We start from the raw sequence: 21498 nt of genomic DNA, 5'->3' as shown, positions 1-21498 counted from the left end.
TCGGGAAGCTGTCATTCGGATGAGTAACCTTAAGCATCCTCCCAGAGAAAAACCTGCAATCCTAGAGTTCGTGAACTCCTTTTAGGACTATGCCCCCCCCGGGGAAGTCTCCCGTGCCATCTGTTCCTGACAGGAGGAAACTGCAATTGGACACCTTGTCCCAGTTGTCGTAGCCTTTAACTTAGGCCGACGTGATTGAAAGAAAAGGGCGCTGGAGCCCTGCAGAGTCTGGAAGAAAGCGCCTTGGAGGAGTGAAAACGGAAGTCGATTTCCTCCGCACAGCCACTGTCTAAGTCTCTGTCCTTGGGCACAAACAAACTCTTCTCAAGGATGGAAGGGTGTCTGAGGTCGTCGACCTCCACAGATGAGACACCCGAAGGAAGCCCTCAGTCAGCGCGTCCAGATGGTACAACATCGAGCTTGTCCGCAAGTTAGATACTTAACGACGAAAGGCCAAGGTGCCTGAGCTCGAGAGGAGGAAAGTACCCATGCTCTTCCTGTAGCTTCCTTGAACCAAACCTCGGGCCGTAACCGAGGAGGGAAAGAACCTGGTAAGCTCCCAGAGGAAGGGGGTAAGCAGTCACCCCTTGTCCGATGGAGAAATCTCGAACGGAAAGCCCCCCCGCCAAAAATCCTTTCAGGGAATGACGGGGAAGGGCTAACCAGGTTCAGGAAAGAGGAGTGTTGCTCAGATCTCCCTTAAGTTTCTCCTATTCTTGCAAGTGCCATGCTCTGCGTTTACGGGGTGAGGCCGTGTTCTGGAAATACGCTCCAGAAGAACTCGCCAGGCTGGCCATGCTGCGAAAACCCCATTGGGAATCGTGGTCGCAATCGCCCTGGAGCTCGCGCGACAGTAATTCAAAGATTTTCGCGTGGGCGAACGTGGAAGCGCCCATGCGCGGTAACGCAAACGAAGGTGAGCGAAGGAGCGCAGAAGGAGGGCGAGCGTGGTAGGAAGGGCGAGAGCTGGTGGTCGGCGAGCGATAACCCATAGACGAGCAATGGATACTGCAAGAAATAAGCCGACGTTTGTGCGAAGAAACACTGTAGGTTCGCGCGACGGAACACTATCCGTCCGCGTGATGGAAAACCGTTGGTTCGCGCGTGGGCGAACATTGGAGAGCATGGGCGCGGATGCGCATGAGCGTAGACGTGCAGGCACGTGGGCGTGTGGGCACGCAGGCGAATGGTCGCGCGGGCGCACAGGCAAGCGGTCGCGCGGGCGCGCAGGCGAGCGGGCGTGAGGTTGGGCAGGTGGATGAGCGCGAGTCCGAGGCGGCGAACGCAAGCGTTAGCGCGATGACGAGGAAACGCGCTGCTGCGAGGGCGAGGAAGACCGCTGGCGATATGGATCAACAAGCGATCGGTGGTGAGCTGGTGAGCAGGTTGGCGATGGCGCGTTGTGTTATGCCGACGCGATGGTCGAGCAGCATGCGCAGGTGAGCGATCGTGCGTTGGCGAGCAATATGCGAAGGTGAGCGATCGCGAGCAGCATGTGCAGGAGGGCAATCGCGCGATGGCGATCAGCATGCGCAGGTGGGCGGTCGCGCGATGGCGAGCAGCCTCTGCAGGTGGGCGGTCGCGCGATGGCGAGCAGCCTCTGCAGGTGGGCGGTCGCGCGATGGCGATCAGCATCCGCAGGTGGGCGGTCGCGCGATGGCGATCAGCATCCGCAGTTGAGGGTCGCGCGATGGCGATCAGCATCCGCAGTTGAGGGTCGCGCGATGGCGATCAGCATCCGCAGTTGAGGGTCGCGCGATGGCGATCAGCATCCGCAGTTGAGGGTCGCGCGATGGCGATCAGCATCCGCAGTTGAGGGTCGCGCGATGGCGATCAGCATGCGCAGGTGAGCTAGTAGCTGGCGAACCATGTTCCTTCAGAAGAGTTGGAGAACGTTGGCGTGCCGGCTGTAACACACGCGGGCGATCCGGAGATCGCCGAGAGACAGGTGATCGCTGGCGAGCTGATGATCGCTGGCGAGCTGATGATCGCTGGCGAGCTGATGATCGCTGGCGAGCTGATGATCGCTGACGAGCTGATGATCGCTGACGAGCAGAAGGCTACGCGTGGAAGCCTGCGTATAGAAGAAGAGTCCTTGACCCCGACCTGAACCGAAGTTCTAGATCGCGAGGGCGAACGTGGGCGCACAGGGCGCGTAACAGGAACCAACAGGAACAGCAGGGATGATCATCATGAAAGCGCTGACGAACAAGAGAGCGCTGATGAGCAGAAGAGCGCCAGTGCGTTAACACTGAGCAGGAGCAGGAGAGAACACAGCAGAAGGGCGCGCAGGGAAACCCTGACACGCAAGGGAAGAACCCCCGTGGGAGGCAACCCTTTGCCCCGAAGGGATCGTTGTCCGCCGGGAGACTGATGTCCGTCGGAAGACCGCTGTCCGTCCGGAAGACCGTTGTCCGTCGGGAAGACCGTTGCCCGTCGGAAGACGAGATCAGACTGCTGTCCATTTGCACCAAGGCGGAAGATCGAGAAAAAGGAGTTGTAGGCTGCAAACGGAGATTCAAAAAGGCGCCTCAAGCACCCTTATAGGGAGATGAGAGGCCCTTACGACGAGGCGGACGGTGGGCCTTACGGCGAGGGAGGCCAACAGCAACAGCAGAAACCTCCGAAGAGGAGTCTCTATGAGTGTACTCTCTCGCGAACGAAAGAGAAACACTTCGTAGAAGAGACTGGTCAGCAGTGACCTAAAAGGAGCAATCCTCCGAAGAGGAGCTCCTGCAGTTGCCCAGCCCCTTGAGCGAAACTGCAGGTGTGACCGCTCAGCACCAAGAGCAAAGTCGCACGAAAAAAAGGCAAGAGGAGAACCCTCCATAAGGGGAAAAACTCAAGCCTGGACAGGAAAAACTTCCCTCGGAAGGAAAGTTACCTGCCCAAGGAGGCAAGCCTCCTGAGAGTTCTAAAATGAACTGGAGAGCTGTCCGTCGTCACGGGAGTACTTCCAGTAGAAGGAGACACGCCCCTGATGAAAACACAAGGGGGAGGCAGCAATAGCCGAATCCCCAGGACTCAACAAGACAGCTCACACCGTTGCCATATTACAGAAACGAACTAGATCGGTAACTGTAAAAAAATAAAACAAAAAAACATTAGTACACATTCATTCCCCCGGGAAGGCTCCGAAGAGGAATCCCGAGGGAAAGGAAACAAGAATTACACAACAGGCACGTGCCCTCACAACCACTTACACTCACGGAAGGAGAGCTGTAACCAAAACAGAATTATAACAATTATAATTATGTAACTATGTAATTATGTAATTTAAAAATGAATGAACAATAAAGAAAGAACGAAATCGTTCTACAAAGCTGAAAAATCAACAAATACAATTAGATTCATAAACTAATTGAGACAAACGTACGGCGTAGCAACCCCCCCACACGAAAAGGAAGCTACAAGGGCGTAGTAACACGTAGTAAAAGGGTGAACGACCTCAAGAGAGAGAGAGAGAGAGAAAGACATAAGTCAAACTCGATCGCCACCCATAACGCCGTGGCGGCCAACTGCCGAGGACACCACGTAGATAAGTACACTACACACACAAATCTGAAAAGGAAACTTACTTATTTCTATACTCAAATATGTATACAAACATGAAAACATGTTTACATATATATTGAGTAAATGAAAAGTAAGCGATTAAGTAAAGACAAAACAAACAATGGCTGCCAAGAGAGGACCAAGACAGAGACGTCTGTCACAGTCCGAGCCAAAAGTGAAAGTGAGCATTCATCTGTGTGTGAGGGAGGGGAGGGGTAGCTAGCTACCACTCCCCTACCCCCCCCCCCCCCCCGCTAACTAGCGCGGGGGTAATACACCCTCGTTAAATTCTAATGGCTCGCCATTTCAGCTGCGCTAAAAGGTAAACATTGTGTAAATAGCGTGGTTTGTATTTCGGTTACGGAACAAACTGCTATTTACATGTTTTTGCATATTTTTGATAACTTTTTGAGAAACTTCATGCATTTTCCAAAATAATGAGACCAACCTGACCTATGACAAAAATCAAGACTGTTAGCGCAATTTAAAGAAAATATATTGCAAAATGTGCTTGAAAAAGAAAATGCCAGGGGGTTAAGAGTTGGAAAGTTCCAAATAGTGTTGGGAGTAAAAGGGATAGCAAGTAAGCATTTCAAGGCAATCGCTGTCAAGACGTGAGATCGGTTGCAAGCAACAGTTTCTATAAAAGGAAGGTGAACCCTGTAGTCCAACTGCCTTTGCTACAATGAGAGTTGGTCATGTGTGTCCACTTACGAATCTGTAAAGACTGGAGTAGCCAGTAATGTCTAACGGGTAATGGCATTACAGCAAATCTCCCTAGTTGAAAGCAATCACTTAATCGTCAATGATTGGTCGTAAGCGACTACAGTATTTCTGTTGGACAAGATTGTGATGCACCTTTAATCCAATTTGTCAGACAGGTAGTGTTCAAAAGTTTAATTGTGGAAAAGAAACACAGACAAAGAAAAATACCCGATAGATATATTTCCTTCGATTTACAGAAGGAATCCCCTATGACGGGTACCACATGGCAAAAATAAGATCCAGTTGTGGCTCGAATGGTTCGTTGTGCCCAAAACTTGATTAGAGAATACTGATAGATATTCGCAAACGAAACCTTCTCCCTGATGACAGGTATTCCTTAGAAAAGGTGAATAAGTTTTAAATCTCTCCTTTCTCGATCAACAAAACTGGCATAAGCTCCGAATATTCCCTCCCAGGGGAACAGACTTATGCAAAGTTTTGGAGTCTTATGTACAGTACTTCTGATATTTAGAAGTACGATCCGGAGATGTCAGGGAGGACCTGACTGGGAAGAAGAGAGGCTCCCACTTGCGGGTAGAGTACTAAGTCTGGTTTACATGACGATAGGAGAGTTATGAATAACCTGACTTTCTCACAAGAGTTACTACCATTAATGAGAAAAGAATGTATTGGCACCAAGTTCCAATAATTCTGTGTGACAGTAAGTAGTCCTTGCTACTACCCCGTGAGGGTAGCACATGCAACTGACAAAGTAAACAGCCTTCTTCGGGAGAAGTAGTTCGCTTGCCCACTTGCGGAAGTGACAAAACACAACTTCCCTGACTCAGGATAGGTGTTCATACAAGAGTTTGAGCTCATGAACATGTTTCCGTGAGAGCACCTCCGTGATAGCTCGTGGAGTCACTTGCGGGAATAATGTATGTGCGACGAAGCAAACATCATTACTCAAAAGGGAAATGATCGTTGACTAGCTACAGCATTGTGAACATGTACAAGTTCGTGAGCATGTGCGTGCCTACAAGGAGCGCACGCAACTCGCGAAGCAATCAGAACTTTATCATTAGTTGGCACTTGACCACACTGTGGCTGGGACAAGTGTACTTGTAAGTGATGACATGTTTTCTATTGTTCATTAACGTAAGCATGAGCCGATTCCATCCTATTGAATATAGAGGCTTAAAGGAATAACCTCAAAGTGATATGGGTCACGAGACCATTGTGCCTTGAGGGCATGACGAAGTGAGGCGCAGATCACAAGGGATCGGAGACCAATACCATGAGAGTTTTCCGATTACTCTCTAAGCCATATGGAGGAGAAGTCTGAGATAATAACCCTGTATGATTATGTTTCCCGAGACTCATCTTCCGGTCAACAGAGGGATGCGGCAGCCACAAGCGGTTGAAAAGCATTCTTATCTGCACCAAAAACCCAGCATTACTACTGTATACCTAACAAGATTAAATGTCCCCTGAGGGCACAATGGTGGCATGTGGTGGTGGCAAGCAGTCGGCAGGCATCCCCATTTGCAGAAATAACCAGAGAGTTTCGTCTAACGAGACTCATTGTACAGTCCCAGGTTTCTACCTTCCTGGTGAGTCTGGCAGTCATATGGGCGAGCGCACATGCGCAACCAAAGTAGCTCATGTCATCCCTTTATAATGGGGTTAGTGAGCAGATGTAATTGGGCAGACATCACTAGCAGTTTCCTTATTGTTGAGTAGTCTCACTTTTATGAAAATGAACAGTCTCGCATAAAAGGGTCATTTGTATAAGCATGAAAAGAACACAAACACTAGTAAGGTCCCCCAGGGGTGGTTGGCAAGGTCTTGCAAGCTCATTTGGTGAAGCGAGTACTGGCAAGGCGAACGCTGGCAAGGCGAGCAGCAAAAGTCAGGCGAGCGTTGGCGAAGTGAGTAATAGTGAGACGAACATTGGCGAGGCGAATGCTGCCCACCACTGTAGAACATTGTCGTGGCGATCGTAGACTCACACCTGTGGATGACAAGTATTGCACAAACCATCAAAGTAGTGTGTACTTGAGGCAACAGCAAGCGAGGTTGGTAAGCAAAGTCTTACTAACTCATTTTGTGAAGTGAGCGCTGTCGAGGCAAACAATGGCGAGCGCTGTAGAATGTTGGCAAAGCAACACTCTGCCTGAAGCAATGTACTAATGATCGTCATAACCCCTAGAGTAACCTTATGCCCTCCCACCAGAGGAGGTATTCACTCGTAACGAGACAAATACTGTAAGGCTGCGCTGAACTTGTAGAACAGCAGGTTCTTTCTCGTGAGAGGTAAAACCCCAAAGCGCAGGTCCCAAAGGGCCTGGCCCCATAAAACTCCATGAGCTTTGTTGTGCCCAACGGATATAATGTAGGCAAAAACCCCGAAGGGTTATAGCCTACAAGACTCGCAGATGGGAGAGGCAAAACCCGCAAGCGGTCAGCAGACATCCCATCCGCGGCAATGATCCTGACGGGAAAATTGCTCACGAGACTCGTTGTGCTATGAGGGCCCAATGGGAGAGGCAGCAAAAGCAAGCAATCGGTAGGCGGCACCATTTGTGACAATGACACCGAAGGAAAATTGCTAACGAGACTCAGACTCATTGTGCCTTGGGGGCATGATGGGCAGAGACCTAAAGCATCTGCAGGTAACTGGGAGGCGACTACTCTAGAGAGGGGCATTGTGCTCGTGGACGCAGTGAGCAGAAAGAGGTGCTCAGCGTAGCGAACTTGCATACCCTCAGCCTGCTGAGAAAACAGACTGAGGGAGGGTATCATAAGCTACAAGCTGTGAAACGTTACCGAAGTCAATTCTGGGTTCTCCCAAAGAGGATAGCCAGACTGGTAGCCCAGAGGGGTACTAGTCTTCAACTGTTCTCATTCGTAGGCCGGAGCTATCAGAACGAAGCATGAGGAGATGCAGAGAATGCTATAGCTAAGGGCACAAGAGCTCTATTGGTACATTACCTCCAGTCTCTCGGAGGGGAAGACCGTGGTACACCCCTGGGGAGGCAGGTGTGTACTCCTGCTGTGCCCCTAACTGTGACACCCTTGAGATACATCAGGAGCTGCAGTTAAAGGCACAAGAACTGTAATGGAGTATTACCTCCAGAGTCTCAAAGAGGAAGCTTGTAGTCAACCTCTGAGGAGGCATTAAAATGCTCCAACTGTCCCTCTAACTGTAGCTCCCTCATAAGTCTTTCCTCGACGCAAAAACACGAAAAACCCATTGGAGGGCGCCGTTGCTTCACTAAGGGAAGCAACAGTGTACTCACCTACAGGCTGTCTGAGGGTCAGTTGATTATTGTTCTACTCATTCAGAAACATCATCAAATCAAAGGCCAGTTTATTAGGAGTTATCGTGAGCCAAATTAAAAAGTGAAGGCATTTCACCGGTGTGTGTGTGTGTGTGTGTGTGTGAGTAGGGTGGTTGGCTTACTACTATGCAACTAGCGGTGGGTAGTTATATACAGTGAACCCTCGCTACTTTGCGGTTCGACCATCGCGGATTCACCACTTCGCGGTTTTTTTCCATAACCCATATATATACAGTAATATATATATATATATATATATATATATATATATATATATATATATATATATATATATATGCATGTATTTATGTATATATGTATATATGTAGGTATGTATAAGTGTATACATATAAATATATATATATATATATATATATATATATACACAGTATATATATATATATATATATATATATATATATATATATATATATATATATATATATATATATATATATACACACACACATATATATATATATACATATATATATATATATATATATATATATATATATATATATATATATATATATATATCTAAAGTAGGAAGATGTGATGTAGTTCTAAGGGAAAAGTATGGGAAATATGTCTGGGTAATAAGCAAAGCTCTACCTCCAGTTTGTTTCTTCATTATGATCAGAGATAAATGTAAGCAAAACATTGGTTGCCATTTTTTATCGTGCTTTTTAGCGTGTTTAGGAAACGCATGATATAAAATCGCCTTTAATATTTGTGCCTTTTTTAGTTTAGGGTACTGTAGTACATGCATTAAGTGTTCTGTACATTGAAGGGTAGTTTGTTAACAGTACTACGTACAAGGGAAGGTTTTAAAAGTCTGAATATACATGTTGAATAAATAGGTAAATATGGTGTCACTACTTAGCGGATTTTCACCTATCGCGGCCGCGTCTGGAACCTATCTACCGCGATAAACGAGGGTTCACTGTACTGCTAAAAAGTCTTTTGTTTAGTTTTCAGCTTTCACCGTAATAATATCTACTGTAAAGAGTGAAAGGGTTTCATTTAGACAGTACAGTACAATCCTTCCAAACATCACAGATTTGGATTGAAACAGTTTGTATTATACAAATGCCAAACCCGTTTGGTCAAGATCTTTTACTGTACACTGGTGCTGAAACAGAAGTGACACTCGATGAAACTTTGGGGATGTATGGCAGTGTAGTACTAACCCTTATGGAGACTTATCTTGAAAAAAATCATGACTTATATGTCAACAATTGGTATACCTCTCCAGCTTCTTTCAGTATCTTTATTCCTGGAAGACAGGAGCCTAAAGACGAAGGCAAAAAACATGTCACACGTCGCTCCGATTGTATGCAGGGATGATGTAACACACTAGCAACCAAATATTATAATTCTTGTTTACTGGAGAGACAAAAGTGAAGTTTTCTTCCTTAATTCTGTTCACAATTCCCTCAGGATCCTCTTCCAAAATGTTGACCATCATACTCATGATCAATTACTCCTACCTAAATAAGTCATTAATTAAAACAAAAATATGCATTTGATAGACGTCAAATGCAACGATAAAATCTACTGTACTGATATTGTTAGTAAGACACTGAAATGGTACAGTATAAGAAATTTATTTTCATTTGCTGAATATCGCAATGTTGGATGGACAAATACTACTTACACTAAAGAACCATAAAAAAATGTACACTCAGATTTCATGATTGAAGTGAAGCACCAGCTGTTAGAATGCTGTTGAAAGCTCTTCACTTGGAGATCCAGACCAACTTTCTGCATATCACTTCATTTATACAATGTTAGTGCCACCAGGTACCAAAAAAGCAATTACTAAGGGTTGCTTTGTCTGCCAACGTACAAACCGTCGACCAGAGCAGAGAAAAGCCCTCCCTACGACTGTCAGGAATGTATTATTCCACCGTAAGGAAGGTGATATTCAACCATGTCTGGAACCATGTTTTGAAAAATACCATACTCTTCCAAATTTAAGTGCTAGGAAATAATGAAAGTGTAGCTTGAAGAAAATAATTAAAGTGTAGCTTGTAAGAAATATGGAAAATGTAATTTGGAAATTATATTACTAAAGAGTGTGAAATAAATTTTTCTAATTTCAATTTTATAAAAGAAATTTCTGTATTAAATTGACTGTACAGTATTAGTAAAAAATAAAGTAGGAGCATAGAGAGTAAAAAAAAAAAAAAAAAAGACAAATTCGTAGATCATTTGTATTTTTCCTAACTAAACAAACCTTAGCTACTTAATAGGGGTATAACTTTTGGCGTAGCTGAAATGACGAGCCATTGATTTTTAACGAGGGTTAACTACCCATACCGCTAGTTACCGGGGGTAGGGGAGGGTAGCTTGCTACCGGCCCCCTCACAAACCTGTGATTAAACTCGCTTTGCTTGGAGGTAAGACTTCAAGGGGGATAGGGCTGGCGGGTAAGTTTGCTTAAATAGCTAAGGTTTGTATAGTTAGGAAAAATACAAATTATCTACAAATTTGTCTTTTGTTCCATAACTGGAAAACAAACCAAACTATTTAATAGGGGTGACTCACCCATTAGGAAGGGTGGACGTCCCAGCCAATCTGGATTTTGGCTTTTACCCAGGGGCTCCTTATCTGAGTGTATCAGTACTCAAAAGATAAGGAGTCCCTGCACCTCGCTAAAACCTTGCTACGCAAGGTCCGCGGTCTACGCAAGCTGTGTGTGAAGGTATGTAGAAATGTGACTGTCTTGGTAAAGTTATTCAGAGTTCTTTAAAAGGAAAAACTGTTTAACTAGGAGTTTCCCAATACCACCTCGTCAGGGTATGGGGACGCAACAGTATTAGTCTTAATACTAGGTACTCAAGGGAGCATGGTTTATCTGCAGTGGTTTAAGGTCAGCTATGCAGAGCCCAGGATGCTGCTTTCCCCAAGAGAGGGGACAATGAAGAAAAGAATAAGGGCCAGTCAAACCTTTTCATTCACGCACACTAACACCGGGTAACAATGCACTCAACCTTCTGTTACTTGTCGAATAAGGAGCTTGAGGTTTTAAACCAGCTGTTGTGCAGCCACCAAAGGACAGATAGAAAACGTATCAAGTCTCCTGTGGGTCACGTCTTGCAGGTAGTGGGATGTGAATGTGGTCAAACGATTCCACACCCCAGCTTGAAGAACTTTCGTCACAGAAGTTTCTCTTGAAAGCCAGGGACGTAGCAAGCCCCTGACATCATGAGCTCTGGGGCAATGTGATGGAGGAGGGTCTGGATTCAGTGCATGGTCTATGACCTTGCGAATCCACGCTGATATGGTGTTTTTGATGACCCTCCTCTTGGTCCTTCCTGTGCTGACAAATAGTGCAGGCACACGAGAGCTGCAGCTGTTCTCTTAAGATACAGCCTCAAACTCCTCACTGGGCATAGTAAGAGATGGTCTGGGACATCTGTTACAGTACGGAGACTAGAAATCCGGAAGGAGTCGAATCGTGAATCCGCTACTCCTGGGTTCTGAGTCTTAGTAATAAACTCAGGGACGAAGCTGAACGTTACCTCTTGCCATCCCCTTGAATGAGCGATGTCGTATGAGAGACCATGAAGTTCACTGACTCGCTTGGCCGAAGCCAAAGCTAGCAGAAACACCATCTTCAAGTCAGGTGGCGATCTGTTGCTTGGCGTAATGGTTCATAGGGAGGTCTCTTAAGAGACCTGAAAACTCGAACCACGTTCCATTGGGGAGGTCTCACTTCTGACTGGGGGTAGGTAAGTTCATAACTCCGCATGAGTAAGGAAAGTTCTAGCGATGAAGAAATGTCCATTCCTTTCAGTCTGAAGGCGAGGCTTAAGGCGGAACGATAGCCTTTTACTGCCAAGACTGACAGGCGCATTTCTTCACGCAAATACACGAGTGGAGAGATACCCCTTCCACGACACCAACCACAGAGGACTTTCCACTTTGCCTGGTAGACTGCTGCTGATGACTTACGCAGGTATCCAGCCATCCTGATCGCAACTTGTTGCGAAAATCTTCTCTGAGAGAGGAGATGCTGGATAGTCTCCAGACGTGAAGCTTCGCTATGGCTTTGTGGAATATGTTGGCATGTGGTTTGTTTGAGTAGATTGTGTCGTGGAGGGAGTTCTCTTAGGGGCTACGTTAGGAGCTGCAGAAGGTCTGGAAACCATTCCGCGTGATGCCATAGGGGAGCTATGAGGGGTCATTGAAAGATTAACCAATGTTCTGGTCTTGTAGAGTACACTCCTCTTCAGACAGAACGGGGGGAAAGGCGTAAATGTCGATGTTGTCCCACCGTTGTTAGAAAGCATCTTGCCAGAGAGCCTTGGGGTCTGGGATTGGGGAACAATACAGCGAGAGCCTGAAGTTCAGGGCCGTTGCGAAGAGGTCCACAGTCGGAAAACCCCACAAAGTCAGGACTTTGTTGGCTACTAGATGATCCAAAGACCACTCGGTACTCACTGAGATGCTCTGCTCAGGTTGTCGGCGAGCACATTCCTTGCGCCTGGAATGAAGCGTGCCGATAGTGGTATAGAGTGGATTTCGGCCCATCTCAGTATCTCTACAGTTAGATGGGATAGCTGCTGCTAAAAAGTACCTCCTTGCTTGTTGATGTAATCCACTACTGTGGTGTTGTCGCTCATCACCACCACTGAGTGGCCTGCCAGGAACTGTTGGAACTGTTGATGGGCCAGAAAGACAGCCTTCATCTCTAGGAGATTTACGTGGAGGTACTTTTCTGACTCTGACCAGAGGCCTGATATCGTGTGGTGCAGCATGGGCTCCCCCCCCCCCCCCCCACCTTCTTTGAAGCGTCTGAGAACAGCATCAAAACTGGGGGGAGGACAAGAAGATCCAATCCATTTCATAGGTTCTCGTCTGTCACCCACCACTGGAGATCTGTCAGTTCTGGTGATCCCATGGGGATCTGGATATCCGGGGAATCGCAAGTTTGATTCCACCGGGACTTCAGTTGCCACTGGAGGGATCTCATCCTGAGGCAACCATTGGGAACTAGACGGGCCAGCGATGAAAGGTGACCGAGGAGACGTGACCACGTTTGGGCTGGAAGTTCTTCTCGTCTGAGAAAGGGTCTTGCGACCTTTCTCAGCCTTGTTATCCTGTCGTCTGATGGGAAGGCTTTGTGGAGTTTGGTGTCTATGATCATGCCTAAGTATACCAGTCTCTGTGTAGGAAGCAGAGAAGACTTCTCGAGATTTACCATGATCCCCAGATCCTGGCAAAATCTCAGAAGTTTGTCTTGGTGTTGAAGAAGGGTTGACACCGAGTCTGCTAGGATTAGCCAGTCATCCAGATAACGGAGGAGACGGATGCCAATCCTGTGTGCCCAAGATGACACTAGGGCAAATACTCTGGTGAAAACTTGGGGTGCTGTGGAAAGACTGAAGCACAGCACCTTGAAATGGTATTTTCTGGTGTCTGCAGTCTCCATGCTGCTTGGAGTTTCTTTGATAAACTTGTTCAGGACTGAGAGGTCAGTGACTGGTCTCCAGCCTCCAGACGCCTTTCTTACAAGAAAGAGTTGACTGAAGAAGCCCGGGGACTCGTTGAGGACCTGTTGGAGAGCACCCTTCTTCAACAGGGTTTGGACTTCTGCCCGAAGGGCCTGCCCCTTGCCGATCCCATGACAAGGGAGTCTATTGACACTGGATTCCTGGTCAGGGGAGGTAGAGATGTTATACACGGGACACAATATCCTACCGAGTTGCTTCCACCTGTCTGAGCAAATTTGTAGGCATCCCCCCACTGGTGGAAACGCAGGGGGAGTGCTTATCATAGCGTTTGTGGCCTCGGCTGCTCCCTCTAGGATTCTTTTCTCCCCTGGAGGACTTTTTGTCTTTCCTGTCCTTGACAGGAAAGGGCTTATTAGACACCACTGTCTTCGCTGCTGTTTTCGTCGTTACGGTCTTGGTTGGACGGGACTGCTGAGGTGCTGGAGGTTTAAAGGGCTTAGCTGTTAAAGCCCTATGAGGGAGGGAGTCTCGATGAGACTTCCTCCACCTCTCAGCAGCAAGTTCCACGTCCTTAGGTTCAAACAGCTGGGCCCCCTCTAGGGAGGAATGTCTGAGCCTATTTATCTTGACGCTTGTGACCTGTTGGTAGAACCTCTCAGACACTGCATCTCGACATTTCAAGATAGTGTTTGCCCACAAGTTCGAGACTTGGTGGGCAAGAAACTCGATAGCGCGAGTGCCTGAGAGTTAAAAGGTCTCCATTGCCTTCCTGATATGCTCCTTGGAAAAATCCTTGGATCGTATCAGTATACCTAAGGTCTCTAACCAGATGTCCAGCCACGAAGTAGCTTGCATCGCATACTATTGACCTTTTCCTGGTTAAGGACCTCAGTTGCCAAGAACGAGACCTGCCGGTTTGAGAGTCTCTCAAGAGGGACTCCCCTGGTTGGCTCTTCCAGAGAGTGAAGAGGAAGAGCTGAACTGGGTTCCTCCAGAATCTCGAAGTACCTCCTTTGCTGTACGCGAGGAGGTGGGAGGAGCTTATTCATAGAGCTGGCACGGTTGGAGGAGGCAAACTCGGAGAGCTTTTGGGAGATCTTGTCCCTGGTACTCTTCAACCCTTGAGACCAGGGCAGGGCTGCACTAGTCTTTGAAGGTTTCTGAGTACCGAAGACGCAGTCTAAGACAGTATCTTTGCCCTCTAGAGGGAGTGTCTCTGGGTCAGAAAACCCATTGAGAACCCTCATTAGAGTCAAAACCTGCTAGAATGCATGTTCTGATTCTTGTTGGTCTCCTCCTGATGTAAGACATGCAGCGAAGTCTCCTTCTATCCCCAAGAGCTCTGCATGAGGTGAGTCGCGGACATTCCTTGAGTGGCTGGCTGTCTCCATTCTAGCCCCAGTGGAGGACTTTGGCAGAGTTTTGGAGTCTTTGGATTCCTTCCGAGGAAGGAGGTAAGACTCCAACATCGAAGGCCTGAGTGTCATGTTCCCCCTGGTCTCAGACTGAGGGGAACTCTCTGCATGAAGGGAGGTTTCCTCATTTGGTGCGATGGAAGAGTGTCTCTCCTCACGCAGTTCCCGTGGTGACGGATGGTCTTCATCCGACAGGGAGGGAGAGTATCCTTAGGGAGAAACTGGAGGGACTTGCCTTGATGGTCTGCACGGAGTCAGCTTCACCCTTGGGGAATTGACCGCATCGGAAACTACTCTTTTCCTCTTCAAAGGGGTAGAGGAAGCCATGGTTCCATGTCTTGAGTCCAGAGCTATGGGTTGCTCTGATGAGCGGCCAGATATGACGGGCTTGAATGCCTGTGTTACAGCTCTGACTAAGGCACTGAACGAAGGCTGCTGACTGACTGATGCACTGTCAGACAGATCCCCTGAAAAGAAAGGGACCGAAGGTTCCCTACGAGGAGTCACCGTAATAGGTGGGTCCGCCTTAGATGGCAGTTTAGGGATCCTGAACCACTCTGCTTGTGCCTGTTTCCCTTCTCCAGCACCACTGTAGAACATTGTCGTGGCGATTGTAGACTCACACCTGTGGATGACAAGTATTGCACAAACCATCAAAGTAGTGTGTACTTGAGGCAACAGCAAGCGAGGTTGGTAAGCAAAGTCTTACTAACTCATTTTGTGAAGTGAGCGCTGTCGAGGCAAACAATGGCGAGCGCTGTAGAATGTTGGCAAAGCAACACTCGTGCTGGAATGCGTTTGCGGGGAGGGAATGAGGGGATGGCGACCTTGCCGGGGGAAGATCCTGCGCCCGTGCCTGTTGGTGCGCGTGCGGGAGAATATTGGCGAGCGCGCAGGAGAATCTTGGCGCGCGCGTGCGTCGGTGAGAGCTGACACGTGGCCACGTGCGCATAGGAGAGCGCCGGCGCGGGCTGCAATGAGCTTGCTGTCTCACCTACAGTGTGTTTGTGCTCCGGAAAATATTGGCGCGCGGGAGATACATGGTGCACAGGCTGGAGCGTAGGAGAGTAAGGGCGCGCAGGCGAGCGCTGGCACGCAGGAGTGAGGTGGCGCGTAGGAGAGCGCTGGCGCGCAGGTGGGTACTGGTGTGGAGGAGATCGTGGGCGCGTAGGCGCGCAGGAGAGCGCAAGAGTGCTGTAGTACGCTGGCCCGTGGGCGACCCTGGGCGTGTGAGCGCAGGTAAACGTGGGCGCATGACGCGCAGGAGACCGCTGACGTGCAGGCGCATGAGTTTGCTGCCTTATATGAGGGTGAACAGGTGAAGGGGTGCGCCGAAGCGTTGTAGAGTGACGAGCAGTCTGACGAGCTGCTGGAGAGCGCTGAAGTTCTATCATATAGTGAGCTGCAGGGCGATGGCGCACAGCTGCGCACTTTGGTAGAGCTACAATAGGCTCTACCGGTGACAGGAACAGTGATGGCAGGTCGGTAGGTCTGGAGGGTGGATGGTCAGTGTGCCCTTTGTAAGGGCGACCATCCACCGAAGGGGATCGCGAACGATCAGCAAAGGTCCATACCCAAGTCACAAGACTAGTTGAAGGAGCAGTGACGATCGATGAATGAAGGTCAGAATGCAGCGGAGGCTCCTCTGCAGGGGATGGCTGCGACGACGGTGAACCAAAGAGGCGCAAGATCTCTAAGGCGAAGAGGAAGGCGTGCCTTCCAACGAATGTGCCCTCTGGGAGCCGTTGGATCAGCAAGCTGACCATGCGCCGCAGCAGTCCTCCAAAGAGGAGTCTCTTATAAGTGAACTCCACCGAGGGAGAGAAACACTTGCAGGAGAGACAGACATTGAACTTAGTTTCCCCTTTGAAGGATGTTCAGGAACAGGGGAAACTAGGTCGGCAGCAACCGCTGTAGAGTCTGGAGTGGCAGAGGAGATGGATGATACCGCATAAGACACCTCAGACACAACAACGTCGACAAGGGTCAGGGGATCTACCTCTGACAGCAACGATGATTGCTTAACAGAAGCACCTATGCGGATGAACTGCAGCAAGGCTTCCTTGGAGGGCAGACCCGTAAGCCCCAAGGAAAAGCAGATCTGTAAAAGGGGAGTTAGTGACAAGGCCTCACCCAGGGGAGAGGTGGGGCTGCTTTGCTAGGGGAAGCAACATCATCTCTCGGGACCCGGGGTTGGCTGATAATATCTTGGTCTACGCTACTACTCGACGGTCTCTCGTAAGATTCCGAATGAGTAGGAGCTTTGATGGAGGGTCGGGAGACGGAAGAAGAGGCCTTGGGTTTTTCTTCCTTCAAAGAAACTTTTGAAGGAGAAATATCCCGCTTAGACTTCTTCCGCCATCGCGCAAACTCTCCCACTGGGAGGAAGACCACTCCCTACACTCATTGCACTTATTAACACTATCACACCGTTGACCTCTGCATGAAGGACAAAAGGTGTGAGGATCAGTCTCCACTGCCACTATAAGTGTCCAACAAGGGCGGCCGGAGAGTCCAGAGCAGGTGTGCATGGTCACAAAGTCAACTTCACACACACGCACTAAGAGAAAAAGAAAAACAAAAGTCATTAATGGCTGCCAATATTCGGTGAGAATGAAGAGCGGCAATGTCCGTTCACCATCCGAGCCGAAAGCAAAGTGAGCTCAATCACAGGTGTGTGAGGGGGGGGGGGGGGAAATAGCAAGCTACCCTCCCCTATCCCTGCTAACTAGCAGTATGGGTAGTTAACCCTCATTAAAAATCAATGGCTTGTCATTTCAGCTACGCTGAAAGTAATACCCTTATTAAATAGCATGGTTTGTATTCCAGTTACGGAACAAATAAAATATAAACATAAGTGAATTTGGAAAATAAAACTGAAAAGATTGTCACTCTTTGAATTTTGTAAAAGTGCTAAGATGTAGTTTGTAAGTTATAATACTTAAGATATTTCTAATTATATCTTTGTAAAAGAAATTTCTGTAATAAACTATTCGTATTTGTAAAAAAATGGAGTATGGGACCCAAAAGAAAAGAAAACGTAAAATGTAGGTGAAATGGAAAAAAAATTCCAGGAGCCTTTGTATATCAGTGGCCAGTTTCTCATGCGTTCATTAAAGATGGACATCAACTTACCTATACTTTCCCCCCTAACCTAACCTAAAAGCCATGTCCTTACCTACTTACCTAACAGGGGCGTTCACTTCCGTATTCTATGTTAGACATATACACATAGGTGGCCGCTATCATACATACACCCCAAATACCGCATATATTGTTAACGCACCAAGATGTGGGATACACCCGTAAAGTAAAATTTCGATTTTGGACCACTAAGCCTACCGATGTTTTTTTTTTTTTACTTTTGGGACCATTTTGCACAGATTAAGTCTCACAAAAATACTTTAATGTAACCTGAGGGCGTAAATTTAATTTACAAGATTTTAAGGTTTCATTGTAGTGTATTACAGGGCGATGTAACCTAGGAAAACAACTACTTTTTCTTATAGAAAAAATTACGCTCTCTTCGAAAATGACACTTGTTCCCGTCGCAAATGAATAGTTTCAGAAATATATATACATCTATATCCTCCGATAATGGGGGACCCCCAGTGGGAACTCGGGGTTTTGGGTGGGGAAAACATACTGGGGAATCAATATATAAACGTAAAACAAGCCTTTTCTTCTCTATTCATTACCTTCTTGAAATTATAGTAACCGGAGGAAAATACAAAACAGTATATCTGGATAAACTTTGGAGGCGCCGTTGCAAAGATTGTGTCATGAAAAAATACAGTAACCAGTGCTGCCAACGTCCGATGTAGATCAAATGTTATTTTGTGACCTGTCATACTACTAGGCTAGGTTAGGTGGGTTTGTTTGGTTCTGTGCCCTTTTTGTACTTTTTATATATTGGGTAAAACTTATATGGAGAAATTATTTAAAATACGTATGGAAATATCAATCATTGCTATCGTTAGTAATGTCAGCATGCCGTTGGTAACTCTGTGTACCATACGTCAACGTTGGTAACACTGTGCATTATTGGCAACGTTGCTAATGTTATCGTTCGCAGTACATTCGTAAGAGAAGTGACACCGGGCAACTTAAAGTTAGCCGAATTGGTTGATCTGTTTGTTTCCAATTGAAATGAACATCAAATTCGGTTAAATCGCGTTATTTACTATAGGAAAACTTATATTTTCTATTCGAAATCTCACCCTGTAATACAATACAAAATTACCGAATTCAACCTCTTAAAAGATTAAATTATGAGGACCAAGCACCCTACATTAGGTTAGGTTAGTTGACTTTCCTGCATTTCACTCCTTATGGTTTCAACAACACACAAATCTTGACACTCACAGTGGGACACCGTAATCATTCACTAATCGGGTTCCTTATCAATAATTATTCATTTTTTGATAGAAAATAGGTTTTTCATTATTCAAACATGAAAATTAAGTGTGTTATTGTACTATCTTGAAACAAGTCTGTAAGTTAACCAAATAGATATTGAATCACAGTGAAATCATGTTGATTACCTAAAATTTCATCTCATAGTTTACTGTAAATCTTTTGTCAAAGTCTAATTCTAAATGCCAAGATGAAATTGAAAGCCAGAATTTCAAAAAGAAATTCATTTATATTTACACATTTGAAATGTAATCCTCAAAGATACAAGCAACTTATCACTCTTTCATTACATGGTCTGAGGAAATTTGTTTTCTGAAGTTACCCCTCTCCAAGTTGTCTAAGGTAGGCTAGAGATAGCCAAAGCTTAACACAGTAAAATCAGGTTGAGTAGTTACTTATTGGTTACAACATAATTCACTAAATCTATCTTTGGGTAAATTAGGGAATACTTAAGACTTGTCCCACTAGCATATTAAACGTAGACTAAACTATCGATAGGCTAGGATAGGTTAGGCTCTTGCCTAAACGGCCGTCCATCCCCTAGCAAGGTAGCCTAGCACAGCCTAGCCTATGTCTAATATCAAATTAGGCAAAAGCCACATGACAGTTCAGATGAAATACTGATCTTTTAAGAAACTTTAAAAATTTAAAGACTTACCGGATCCATTTGGGCCAATGACAGCCGTAAACGGTTTGAGCGGTCCGATGACATATGCACCCTTATAGGATTTAAAGTTATCCACTTCAATATACCTTAATATCGCCTTCATCTTATCTTATTTAACTTCAAAAACCGTTTTCCCCAGTATTTTGAATAAGATTTCAGCCATGCCCAACCATTGGGGGAAAACTGAGAAATGTTTGTTTACAATTTAACGTCGGGAAAATGGCGCGAATAACACTAATAACAAACCGAATTGGGAGCACGATGGTTCTAATTTGATTGTGAAACCTATTTTTATTTTAAATATCATATACAAATTGTTTCCTTTCCGTCATCTTATCTTTATTGATTGTTTATTAATTAATTAATCAAATCATTATATTAATCGTAAATAAAAAGATTAATGAGCGTCGTCTGCTAGAGAAGAAGCATGTGTGCTCTAGAATACGATAATTTCCAGTGTCGTGTGAGATTCTATTTTCTGCAATCTGCACAGGAAATATTTCGTAACAGTTTTGAACTACATGTATTGCATTACATCGAATGATAAAAGATGCCCTAATTATTTTTTTTTCAGTGAAAAAAATTGAAAAAATTAACCAGAATAACGCTAAAATATTCTATTTTAATGTTGGATAAGTTTGAAATAATGTGGTAGCACTCGTGCAACAAACATGCTTCTGTTATACCCAGAATAACATTCTATAAGTAAAGAAAAAATTATGCTAACATAAAATGATTATGAAACCCCGATACAGATCAAAATCAATAAAGTGTGAACTTTACGAATTAATTAGTTCATTAAATTAAGCAACATGGTCACGTCTGTGCTATTTCCATATAACATTATGATTTCTCTAAAATTTTAAATCATAGCCATCTATAATCAAAGAGCCCATGCAATAATAAGAACAGTAAGTGAACCTGATCTGTTGACATGAAAAATGTAAAATAATTAAGCATGATTTTTTTTTTTTATTATTCCCCAACTCATTGGCACATGATTTTGAAAACTGACAAATGAGGCTGCGTCATTTAGCAGACAAACGGGGAAGAAGTGGCGGGACGCCAATATCGTTATTAAAACATTTGATTTTGTAACCATTAAAACTCAATGAAGATTTAATAATTGGGTTAGAATAAGTTGTATTTCCGGTTTCTACGAATTCGTAAAAGATGTATCTAAGAAAGAAGACTGCATTATATTAACCCTAGGAATCTTCTATATGACATAAGTAAAATATTATAACGTGATACTACTCCAAGAGGAAGGCATTACCTACAGACTCCAGAGAGCTAATTGCGTAACGTTCTGCCAGAGATAATACAATAAGCATCCTTTACAGCATGGGTTCCCAACCTGGGGTACCTGTACCCACAGTGGTACATTTTTACTCTTGAGGAGGTATACACTGGATTTGAGAGAATAGCCAGTAATATACAATACGTGACATAATCTGTATTGAGATTGAATAATGAAATTATATCACAACATCCATTTAATCATTTCTCTTTTCCATCCTCAATTTTAGGGATACACACGAAGTCTATAAAAACTCCCAAGGGGTAGGCTACAGAACTAAGTTTGAGAATTGCTTTGCAGAGAACGTTTGACTAGAGGGCCTAATTGTTTTATATAGGTACTCTACGTTCAACCACCAGTGCATCGCTTTCTTCTTCTTCTAAAAACTCACTGTTGTTCCTATCCATTGATGCACACTACAAATTTCTATCGGACGTATCCCCTCTACCGAATCCCATGATAATAGTTATGATAATTAGTTTGATAATTTTGATAGTTTCATTAATGATTTCTCCACATCATGCTTTACTTTAGCATCTAATCCTTACCCAATGCTTTGATTTTGTAAGTACAACATATTCCACTGAATCCCTCTTCACGTCCCATCCCTCACCCGTCCAGAATATGATGC

The 21498-nt window shown here is 45.6% G+C and overlaps 1 protein-coding gene across 3 annotated transcripts in view; it reads right to left on the bottom strand.

The window, feature by feature from the left end:
- The window catches only part of SMC1 (structural maintenance of chromosomes 1), a 110574-nt gene extending 90762 nt beyond the window's left edge, over nucleotides 1-19812 (bottom strand). For all 3 annotated transcript variants that reach the window (XR_011046670.1, XM_068388446.1, XM_068388445.1), the window contains exon 1: nucleotides 19559-19812. Coding sequence is in view for 2 of the 3 variants with exons in the window: in XM_068388446.1 (XP_068244547.1) it covers nucleotides 19559-19670 (112 nt within the window). In the remaining variant the exon portion in view is untranslated. The remainder of the gene's footprint in view (nucleotides 1-19558) is intronic.
- Nucleotides 19813-21498: the final 1686 nt, after the last annotated feature.

The sequence above is a fragment of the Palaemon carinicauda genome, chromosome 15 (genome assembly GCF_036898095.1).
Source record: "Palaemon carinicauda isolate YSFRI2023 chromosome 15, ASM3689809v2, whole genome shotgun sequence".
Classification (NCBI taxonomy): Eukaryota; Metazoa; Arthropoda; class Malacostraca; order Decapoda; family Palaemonidae; genus Palaemon; species Palaemon carinicauda.
The sequence above is the reverse complement of the archived record's forward strand: the minus strand, read 5'-3'. Positions and strand labels throughout refer to the sequence as shown.